The following is an 11,758-nucleotide window of genomic DNA, read 5'->3' as shown; positions in this document are numbered from 1 at the left end:
CCGGTGTTCCATTTGCCGTCCAGCAGGGTGGACGGTAAATGAAACACCGTCCACCCCTGGGCCTCTCCTAGCCGTTGCTTTAGACTTGTACGGCCCAGATCGACGCGGCTAACTGCAGGGTAGCCAAAGGGGGTGGGCGCTTGCCGTAGGCTCCCCTCGCTCGAGGATGCACTCGCGCCAAGCTCCGGCGAGGAGCCTAGATCATCGCCGCCCAAGAAGAAAACAAGACGGCGGCGGCGGTGGGCAGAAAATCTCATCCGACTGCGTGCACAGCCGGGCGGCGAGCGTCTCTACTCTGATCAGACGGCCGCGGCCCCGAACGCCATAACGCCGGCCGTGCCCAGGACAGCCCCCGAACGACTGGCCGGCGACGGCGAGTGGTCAGTCGCGGTCACCTCCGGCGGCGGCTGTGCGGTCGCGAGTGCGGCACGGTCATCCGATCCTCCGCCAGGTCGTTGGCGCATTTGCCGGCCGTGAAGGCATCTGAGTGAATGATCGAGTTCGCATCAAAGACTCTGGCTAGTAGCACCAGTTTGTCATTTAATCATGGCAACTTTCTGATGCGTGGTTTGCTTCTCGATCTAGTTGGAGAACGGAGACAGCGATCGAGCAGTTTCACTATCAGGTAAGCAGTTTGAGTTAGTCCAGAGAATGTCTGAATCTGACCAGTCTGAATTTGATTTTGCATCTCTAGTACTGATGTAGACTGCAACGGCTTGATACTGATGGACACATACTTTTTGGGTCTCCAAAAAAAACATGCCTTTTCACTTTCAGAAATTTAGCGCCTATTGACTGGGAAAGCAAAGTTGTGGAGACTACAATCTCAGATGGAACAAGTCTAGTAACAGATCGAAACAGAGCAAGCATCATACATTGTATTATCAGATTGGAGAATGCAGCCGAAAGATGGAGTGCTTCCTTTCTGGACAAATGATTGGCAGTACACCAGGGATAACACGATCATGAGCCTCTGCTCGGCTAACAAACCACAAGAAGCACATGACCATGACGCATTCCTGGCAAAACGATCTGCAGGGTTCAACTGAACAAAAGGAAAACTCGAGTCTGGTAACAAAGGTAGGCGATTGTAACATCTGGAGGAGCGAAACCAACACGAAGCAATTCATTACATTACATCTCATGAAAATATGTAGAATGAAGATCATACATTGTTCTGTTTACCATTAAACTTAACACACCCTGCAGTGACTACTATGCTGTACTTGTGGACTGTGACACCCTAACAACCACATCTTCAAATATCCTCCTACCCAAGCCTGATAATCACATCACAAAAATTCAAAAAAAAGCTACATTCCTCTTCCCATAGAACGCTTCCTCTTGGCACCTGTGTTTTTTATCGCCTGGATCTCACAAGTATAGATGTAGCTATAGTAAGGTGGTACGTGAGACTTCCATACTAGGACCTCAACTTTCCCATGAGGCTTAACGCTTCCATATATCACATCATCCATGCTTATCTTTGGAACTTCCTCTTCTGAAGAGCGTTGATGCTGATGATAAACCACCACGTCTTCGGAAGGGGCAGCCATTCTACCAATATGTGCAAGTCTGTTTTCGCCCAAAAGATCAAATGGATGCTGACCAAATCTTGAGATGCGCTGCTGGATGAAGCATCTAAAGAAGGCCAAAACCTTGGACCAGAATTGGCCGTTAAAATTATCCTTTAGCGAACGAGCAACCGTGTTGGCACCAAGGAGGCAACTTCCCTGCACCCTGGCTATCTCCATCGCTAGGTGCATGAGCCTCGGGTACATCTCAGGATCCGTGCTTCCGAATGAAAGCGTCTTGAAGAAATACCAGTACGCCTCACGGAACAGATACTTCAGAGTCAGAGGCTTTGTTGTTCCAGACTTTACAGTGGTGCCAAAACGGCTTGTAAGTATGATTTTACTACCCCTTGGCACATACTGTTTAGAAGCAGAATGCAACCTATTCAGTGCTTCTTCACTAAGATCCCCATCTAACTCAACAGCAACTAGCAATCTTCCATCTTTGTTTGGCTCTGACATGTGATGTTGAAGTTTTGTTGCACATCCTTCTCTGAAAGTAGCTAGCTCATCATATGTGAAACCATGGATGCGAAAAAAACAAGATTTTTGAGAAATGGCCACATACTCTTTGATTCTTACATACATGAGCGACAAGGGTGCTCTTGCCAGCATATCTTGGTCCAATAATCGGCAGGACCTCTAATTCTTTGGCACCATGAGGTTGTGTGTGCAACAGGAAGTTGATGACTAGTTGTGCTTCTATCTGGCGCCCAAACATGCAATTGGCCAGCTGGAGATGCATGTTGTAGGGTTGGCTGTACAGGTGAGGATAGCTTGTCAAGAATAGGACGAGCTCATTTACATCACGGATCATGGAGCTCAAATTGTCAAGCGTCTCTTGCAGTTCTTTCAAAGGCAGAGCAGCTCTACTTGAGAAACATAGGCGCTTTACAGAATTTACTATAGACTGAGACGAAGAGCAACTGACAACCTGATCTTTGGCTTCCTCCTCATCATGATGTTGGTATCTGATAGTGTCGAGCATGTAGTAGCCTTGGTGCATGGCATCTCTTAGCATAACCAGCTGGAGCAGCATCGTGCATTCGCAGGCTCTTATATAACCTTTTTTCTTTACTTTTATTCTAGCACGAAAACGTGGGATCATTCAAACAAATATAGTAGACAACTAAGGCAAGCATCCAAATATTCTGAGCTTTGTATCTGACAGACAACCAAGTAGCTACACTGCTATAGTACAGAAGTACTTGGATCTCTCAAGCTAAGGCCTACAATTTCGCATGCATCCTAGCACTCGCAGAAAACAATCTAGTGTCAGTTTGTAATGGATGGTTTATCCTGAGCAATAGATGTTCTTTGACAGTAACCAAAACGTTCATGCAGTCACCAATTCATCAGGCCACTTATTATAGCATGAGAAATTCAGTGAGATTGTTTTCCACTACCATATCCCAAGTAGGTGAAATTAGATGGGCTGAAAAGGACTAAGGATGGAGAAAACTATAACAAAGGCAGAGTAATTCTTCAGAAGTTCAGATTGGGGCTCAGACTGCCAGACCAAGGGCCAAACCAGATACGAGATGGGATAAATTATACCTGGACGTGAAAATCTGCTGGGACACACGGCCGGTTCTTGCTGTCCGACGACAAACGGAGCCGATTGAGCCGGCCGCGCGCACTTGGCCAAGCTCGTCCGCACCGCAGCAGCCAACGGCGGAGGTCGCTCGGGCCGCGCGTGAGACTGAGGCAGCGGCTTGAAACGTGAAGTTGGCGGTGGAAAGCGCGAGATGCTTGGCCGCGGAGCCAGCGGGGGTCGCCGGAGGCGGCGCAACCTCGCGGGGTGCCATGGCTCCTGCTTGGAACATTTGCAGTAAGCCACCTGGATTGGATCGCGATTAATAACCGCGATCCGAATATTTGTATTTGCCCCCCTGTATATATGCAAATAACCCACTATGTTGGATCGCGATTCATAATCGCGATCCGAATATATGCACAAAGCCCACTATTTTGATGGGAATTTTGCAAGATACCCCATCGGCGCCTGCTCCGGCCGCCGGCCGCCCGGCGCCTCCCGTCTCCACCGGCACTGACTTGTCCGCTCAGGCTGGCAACTCCTCCGCGGGGCGCCCGCCTCGAATTGCGGCAGTCCCGTCCCGAGCACATGTGCCATGAGCAGATGAGTGAGCTGAGGAAGAGGAGGAAGGCAACGAGCAAAATGGGCCTTGTGGGCCTTCGATGTGATGCCCTGCTTTCCCAGTCTCCCTTTTGACTTTGGCCGTGGAGAAAGAAAGAAAGCTGTCCATCACCAGTCAACACCAGCCATGTCCTTGCGTTCTCGCCAAATAGCAAAAACTACGTCCACTTCCAGATTCAGATAAAAACAGGATAGAGTACACATAAAACAGAGCAAGAATCATGCTGAATCGAACACAAACTAGAAAGGAAACAGGATAGAGTAAATTTGAAGCCGATGCAAATGCAACCATACGAAAATCGTTAAAATTCCACCTCTTTGCGGACCATCGATTTCTAGGAGGAGCTGGTGATCCTTTCCTCCATTCCATATCTCCGTTTGGCAAACCAATCATGCAGAAGCAAACAAAATGAACATACCAAAATATAAAAAATACGCAAGTCTCAACACCTAGATTACTGTTGGGCTGCTGCATTTGCACGGAGTAAAACCAATGACAAGCAATTTGTTGTCCCAAGAAAAATCTAATTAAGCTTCACCATCACGCATCATTCTGTTAAAACTAAACACATGCCAAGGTTGTGGTTTACGAATTTTTGCAACTTGTGACATCCAACATAGAAAAAATTTGCATGCATCCTCTGACATACCTACGCAAGTCTTATACTGAAGAAATTAAGAAAGTGTCGCGCCATTTTTCATAGAACGCTTCCTCTTGGTGGCTCTAGTTTTTACCTCCCGAATCTCGCAAGCAAAGGCATACCTTTAATATGTGGGTATCTGAGACCTCCATGCTAAAGCCTCAAACTTCCCATGAGGCTTCACCCGCTAGGTACAGCTCCGCAGAACTCTTTTGTAACTATATAGGTTCCCCAAGACCATCCTCTCTGAAACTGAAATCTCAGGTGAAACTGCAAGTAGATCCATCTTCTTCTTGAGGCCAGCACCATAAAAAGAGGAGAGCACAAAGAGACAGGAATATATGCTGCTGATGTGACCCTGCATATTCATCTCACCATAGAGCAGGCAAAGGGGAGGTGCTTCAGAAACCAAACAATTCTCGAGCAATTGGAAATCTTGAGAAAGTGATGTACAGAGGCTGCTAATGCTCAAGAGCTTCATGCAGCATTTTCCTAACAGCATGAGGTCCACGAAGAAGCTGACAACTTGCTCCATCTCATGAACTGAAAACAAAAGGCAAATACAAGTCTGAACACGCAGATTCTATACCTGGTCTGTTTGTATTATGAAGAGAAACGTGCACTCGTTGCCTCGTTGGCACTGAGTAGGCTGTTACATCACCTTTTTTTTTCTTTACATATATCTGACGACTAAGGCTAACTGAACTGCTTTAGTCAATCAGGCATTGTTTTGAACTCCTTGACATCGATTGCATGTTTATTTGCAACTTGGACTTCCTGCCTGGACGTGTGGAAAATGGCAGCAGCTTCAGCCATCGTCCTTCAGATCCTGTAATCTTCTATCACTTTCGGGGGAGACTGGACTTGGCTGCTCCTCTCTTTGAGCCATCCTAGCAGCCTTCGTCCAGCCCATCGTGTACGCCAAGTGACTGGTGCATGAAAATGACAGCCATGAAAAATGGCCGCAAGCCATAGTGTCTGCTTGCACATGACTTGACTATTCTAGCAAATATCTGGAACCTATTACCTACAGCAGTAGCTTCAGCAGCGTCCTTGTCGACTACAGAAGTTTGCAAGATGCTACCTTTATAACTTCTGTCGCTTTGGGTGGAAAGGAGAAAAAAAACAAGGAGCAATTCATTATTTCTCATGAAAATCTCTGGCCTCAAGATCTTACATTATTCCGCTACACACGACAAGGTATTGAAATTTGTAACATCTTTACATTCTCCAACAGTTACTGTAACTTATGAGCTGACACTCTAACGAACACATATTCAGATACCCTCCTACGTAATCCCGGCAATGGAAAAAAATTAACAAAGTGTTATTCCACTTTCCGTAGGACGCTTCCGCTTGGCAGTTGTGGTTTTTAGCTCTCGAATCTCACAAGAATAGACATAGCTAGAGTAGGGCGGTATCAGAGACTTCCATACCAGGACTTTGAAGTTCCCATGAGGCTTAATGCTTCCATACAGTACATCTTGGAGTCTTAACTTAGGGACCTCCTCTTCTGAATAGCATTGATGCTGATGATAAACCACCACATCTTCAGAAGGTGTAGCCATTCTCCCGAGATGTGTAGGTCTGTTCTGCCTCAGAAGATCAAATGGATGCTCAAATCTGGAGACACGCTCCTGGGTGAGCCCTTTAAGGAAGGCCAGAACCTTGAGCCAGAATTGCGCATCAAAGTTATCCCTCAGCAAACGAGAAACGATGTTTGCGCCAACAAAGGAACATTTCTGCATCCTGGCTATCTCCATGGCAAAGTGCATGAGCCTAGGGTGCATCTCAGGATCCATGCTTCCAAATGTAAGAGTCTTGAAGAAATACCAGTATGCCTCATTGGACAGATATTTCAGAGTTAGAGCCTGTGTTGATCCAAACTTTACAATATTATCAAACCGACTTGTAACTATGAGTTTACTACCTCTTGGAGCATACTGTTTAGAAGCAAAATGCAACCTATCCAGTGCTTCTTCATTGAGATCCCCATCTAATTCAATGATGACTAGCAATCTTCCATCTTTTTTCATGTCTGATGTGTGATTTTGAAGTTTTACGGTGCATCCTTCTCTGAAAATAGCTAGCTCATCATCTGTGAAACCATGGATGCGGAAAAAAACAATATTTTTTGAGAAATGGCCACGGACTCTTTCATCCTTGCAAACATGAGTGACGAGGGTGCTCTTGCCAACTTGGCATGGTCCGATAATTGGCATGAACTCCAATTCTTCAGCACCATGAGATTGTGGCCGCAACAGGAAGTTGATGACAAGTTCTACTTCCATCTGACGACCAAACATACAGTTACACAGCTGGAGATGCATGCTGTAAGGTTGGCGGTACAGGCGAGAACATCTCGTCAAGAACATTACAAGCTCATTCGCATCAAGGATCATGGAGCTCAAATTTTCAAGCGTCTCTTGCAGTTCTTTCAAATCTTGAGCACCTCTACTGGAGAAACAGTGACGCATTGCAGAATTTACTTTGGACAGAGATGAGGAGTGACTCACAGCCTGATCTTTGGCATCCTCCTCGTCTTGATGTTGGTATCTGAAGGTGTCAAGCACATAATGGCCCCGGTGCACGGCGTCTCTCAGCATGTTGAGCCGAAGGAGCATGGCTTGGTTTGTGATGTGCTTCCCCATGGCCTCATCGATGATAACCTGTGCCCGGAGGAGAACCCTTTGCAAGCTATCGTTCACGGCAAGCGCCGGTGGCTTCGAGTCGGAGACCTTGTTGATAATGAAATTTATAGACCTAGAGGTCAGGTCACCCAGGATCGCAGAAAGGAGAAGTTCCATTTGGGGTTCTCAGGAATAGGAGTAGAACACGGCAGAAAGGAGAAGTCTACTTCTATGTTTCCTATCAAAACTCCATGGTGAGCAGGGATGTAAAAGAACAACGACCGAGCTCAAGGGTTAAACTGAAATAGTCAATGGTCCATGCAATCAGTGTTTGACGTTTGGGGCTGTTTTCACTGTCACTTGATTGTTCTGTTGATTGACTTTTTTTTTTTGTCTTTGTACTTGGCTACTATCCGAGAACAGAAACAGCTATAGACTATTTGAGTCACTGACCCTGATGTTTTGAAGTGCTATGCAGAGTTGCCCTGCAGAGATCTCTGCCCTGCAATATTCTGTACTTATATTGATTCATTATTCTCCCCTGTTTGTAGTCCAAATTCTCCCCTGTTCTCAAGTCTTGAATCTCAGATAGAAGTCTTAATCAAATACAACTTCAGTCCTCACATAGTGAAACTCCAACGTGGTAATCATAGTACCTGGTACTTCAAGATAACTTGCCATGATGACCATCCTTAATTCCTTCCTGATTAACAAATATCCCAAACTGATGTACTTTTTCAACCGCCATTTTTTCCCACTGTTCCAAGGTCCGAACAGCCGCTCAGCCATTAATCTCTAAAACTTAAGCCGTGTCAATCTACTATGCACAAAATACGAACACTAAAACATTGTGAATTGATATAACTAAAGCATTGCTTTTGCTTTTTTACATGTAATAAATGTATAGACAAATAATTGTTATATATCAATCATGTTTGCAAATTATTTGCCTGTGTTCTAGTATTCTATTGTGTGTAAGGAGCTTAATTAAACAGAAAACAACCTGATGCACTTACCTGATAAAGGGAGACAGAGAAGACTCTATGTTATATAACTCCCCTTGAACCTGTTGGATCCATTACAGTTTTTTGTAACTACTGGTTCCCCAATGAAGACCATCCTATCTGAAACTGAAATCACAGGTGAAATTATATCCCTCTTCTTCTTGAGGCCAGCACCATAAAAAGAGGAGAGCACAAAGGGACAGGAATGTATGCTGCTGATGTGGCCTGCATATTCATCTCACCATAGAGCAGGCAAATGGGAGGTGCATCAAAAATCAAACAATGCTCGAGCAATTGGACATCTTAAGAAAATAATGTACAGAGGCTGCTAATGCTCAAGACCTTCATGCAGCAACTCCCTAAAGAAAAGAAGGGCAAAGATGATGGCTTGAGCAAGCATCATTACTGAATCAGGCTGTTGTGCAAGTAAATAAACCTGAAAGTTAACATGACCGAGTACAAGCAACTAACTGAATATCTCATTCCAGCTCTTCTTGGACTAATGAATGGAAGGATGCACATTTTCCTAATAGGATGAGGTCCAAGAAGAAGCTGACAACTTGCTCCATCTCCTTTTGGCGACCAAACATGACCATGGGGTTCTATTGACATTTGACAAATGGTCTGCAGGGTTGAACTGAAAGCAAAAGGCAAACACAAGTCTGAACACACAGATTCTATACCTGGTGTGTTTGTACTATGAAGAGAAACGTGCATTCGTTGGCACTGAGTAGGCTGTTACATCACCCTCTTTTTCTTTACATATATCTGACGACTAAGGCTAACTGAACTGCTGAAGTCAATCAGGCATTGTTGTGAACTCTGTATCTGACTGCAACACTCGTAGAAATTTTGGCATCTGAAATGCAATGAGATTCATTTCAACCACCGTATGATCCACATCTCAAAACGGTGCAATTCGATTGGATGAAAAGGATCAATGATGGAGTGACTTGCAACAAAAGACAGAACTCAGATTGGAGTTCAGATAGAGATAGGAGATGGATAGAGATGACGGCGTGCGTTAGTAGAGCTTGGGAAATGGATAAATACCTGGAGGTGGAAAATCTGGATGGGCGGCCGGTTTTCACGAGGCCACGGCGAGCGGAGCCAACCGCGCACGCTTGGGCGAGGGCGTCTTCCTCTGCTGCCTCCTCTGGGACCACGGCAGTCGGCAAACTACGGCGGAGGCCGCTGTGGCCCGCGCGTGAGACCGAGGACAGCGGCTGGGCCTGTAGAATTAGCGGATTCGAGCACGGGATGATTGGCCGCGGATCCAGTCGCCGGGCAAGAACATTTGCAGGAAGCCCTCTGCATAGGATCACGATTATTAATCACGATTCGAATATATGTATTTAACCCCTATATATTTTTATATAACCCCCTAGCAATCGCGATCCGAATATATGCATATAGCCCCCTTCCTGGGATAAGAATTTGGCAAAATACCCTCTTCCTGGCTCTCGCTCTCCGTACCCTCGCCAGCTCGCCGGCTCCTGCTCAGGTTGCCAGCTGCCGCCGCCTTCCGCCGTGGCGATAAGAGCAAATCCCCAGACCTTTGGCGCTGCAGGTCGCCGCCCGAATCACCGCAATCCCGAGCAGCGAGCAGGCTAGCTGTTTTTTTTTCTGACGAGGGAAAGCGAGTAGAGCTGCAGAACTGAGGAAGAGGAACGGGGTTGGCTGTGAAACGGGCCGTGTGGGCCCTTAGGCGTAGCATTGCTCGCTCGTTCGTTCGTTCGATGCGTGAAGGGCCTCCGATCCGAAAATGTCTTGGATTTTCTCAGCCTCTATCTTCTGCTGGCGTGACGCTTTAACCAAGGGAATGAGAAGAGTCAGAGCTTGACTTGACCTTGACTTGGCACACTAGCGAGTAGCGATGGAGAAGAAGAGAGCTTGGACTTCCAGCCTGGAACTTGTCACCGAACTCACCGGCGGCGAAGAAGCCAACGGGCATGGTTCGTTCGTCCAGCACATGTATGTATTCTGTGGTGTCGCTTGAGACTTTGGTGGTCTAGAAATCTAACGAGAAATTTGCGATCTCCCCTCCCTCCCTGGCCGTGCTGCCGCATATGAAGCCCGGAGGCTGCGAGCACGGGGAGTAGCTGGTCGGAGGCTAACGCATCTGCAAGCCGCCCGGGGAGTAGCTGGTCGGAGGCTAACGCTTGCCCCCGCCACCCCCCCCCCCCAAAAAAAAAACTAGTGGTTGCTATTTTTTCTCTTTTGAGGGCGAATCAGAGAGCTTTACTGCATCACATCATTACTGTATCCCTGTTGCAGGGACGGAGCTACAGGGTGGTCCTTGTGGGCCAAGGACCACCCTGAGTTTTGGCCCAGAAGCCTAGTACCAATTCTCTGCAAAGGCCGAACTGCCGAACCCCAATTGATGAAGCGCTGATCGGTTTCTGTATTGCGAAGTCGAAGCGTCGAAGGGCTGATGCGTACGTCTCTAGTCGCGTACGTCTCCAGTCGTCTCGTCTCCTCCCTCGACGCTCTCGGCTTCTCTGCTGCGGCCGCCGCCGGCCGCCCGCCGGCTGGACGACGATCGAGTATCGACGAACGCATAGCAGGTTTTCAAGCAAGGCATATATCCTTTATTTTATGATTTTATCCATGTACTTCCGTATCCATCTACCATCTTGTTTATTGTTTATTTTCTATCTACTATATCTCAATCGATTAATCCCTAAACTGCTAAACAGGAGTACGGGCCTACGGCAACAACTAATTGAGTTAATTAACTAAAGAGATCATAGCAACTTGCAATTGATAACATTACTGAAGCGAGATTGGTTCAGGCTTCAGCGGTTGATCTGCCGTCTGCAATCTGCACGTACAGATAGGTAAACTTACATCTTTGAATTATTTTATTTCAATATATGATTTTTATAGTATTAAATTATTGGTTAGATATACTGAACATCATATTATTCTCTCGTAGAATTGTTGAAACATGAAGAGGAGTGGTGATATTGCCTCTCTTTGGAAGAACTATGAAGCAAAAAAGAAGCAGGCATCTTCTCCATCTCCTTCTGTGGCTCAAGCTCTTCCAGAAGGCCAAATTGAAGAACAAGAAAGTGTACTTGATCGAGAAAGAGTTATTAAAGAGAATGTAATGACAACTCCAATGCCTCCAGCTCCACCACCTCCATTTCCTGAAAAGGAACCAATTTATGATATCAACCAGCTTCCACTTGATCCAGGAGAAAGACAGTCAATAGCAAATTATCCCATCAATGATCAAGATACAGTTCGCCGAGCATATATTATTAAAGGCCCGTACCAACCATATGCACATGATTTTGACAATGACAGTAGGAAAATTGGAGGTAAGGATAGGAAGTTCAATCCTTTATGGTTTTACAAATATCCTTGGATAGAATACAATGTCAAGAAGGAAGCATCATTCTGTTTTGTTTGCTACCTTTTTGGAAAGGGGAGAAGTAAGACATCTGCATTTGTTGATGGTGGCTGGAACAATTGGAATAGAACTGATGCACTTGATATACATGTGGGTGGTGTAACAAGTGCTCACAACGTAGCTCAAGAAAGATACAATTTATTTATGACTCCCCATGGAGCAATTGATGATAAAATTGTGAAGGTGGATAGTGAGGAGCGTCGTCTGTACAAGATGAGGTTGACTTATTCACTTAGATGTTTGAGGTTTCTTTTGCAGCAAGGATTAGCATTTCGTGGCCATGATGAAAGTGAAGAGTCTAGCAACCGAGGGAATTTCATTGAGTTGTTGAAG

At 46.0% G+C, this 11,758-nt stretch overlaps 1 protein-coding gene and 1 pseudogene across 1 annotated transcript; both read right to left on the bottom strand.

Moving 5' to 3' along the window:
- Positions 1–1,107: 1,107 nt before the first annotated feature.
- Positions 1,108–4,820, bottom strand: LOC112881640 (annotated as a pseudogene).
- A 671-nt stretch (positions 4,821–5,491) lies between these two features.
- On the bottom strand, positions 5,492–9,814 carry LOC112881641 (putative disease resistance protein RGA3). Its single transcript, XM_025946430.1, has 5 exons — positions 9,457–9,814; positions 9,061–9,318; positions 8,020–8,866; positions 6,890–7,798; positions 5,492–6,664 (listed from the first exon to the last, which is right to left on the bottom strand). The coding sequence occupies exons 4-5, from the start codon at positions 7,178–7,180 to the stop codon at positions 5,690–5,692; spliced, it is 1,266 nt and encodes a 421-aa protein (XP_025802215.1). The 5' UTR covers positions 7,181–7,798; positions 8,020–8,866; positions 9,061–9,318; positions 9,457–9,814; the 3' UTR covers positions 5,492–5,689.
- Positions 9,815–11,758: the final 1,944 nt, after the last annotated feature.

The sequence above is a fragment of the Panicum hallii genome, chromosome 2 (assembly GCF_002211085.1).
Source record: "Panicum hallii strain FIL2 chromosome 2, PHallii_v3.1, whole genome shotgun sequence".
Taxonomy (NCBI): domain Eukaryota; kingdom Viridiplantae; phylum Streptophyta; class Magnoliopsida; order Poales; family Poaceae; genus Panicum; species Panicum hallii.
This window is presented reverse-complemented; position numbering and strand designations above follow the sequence as displayed.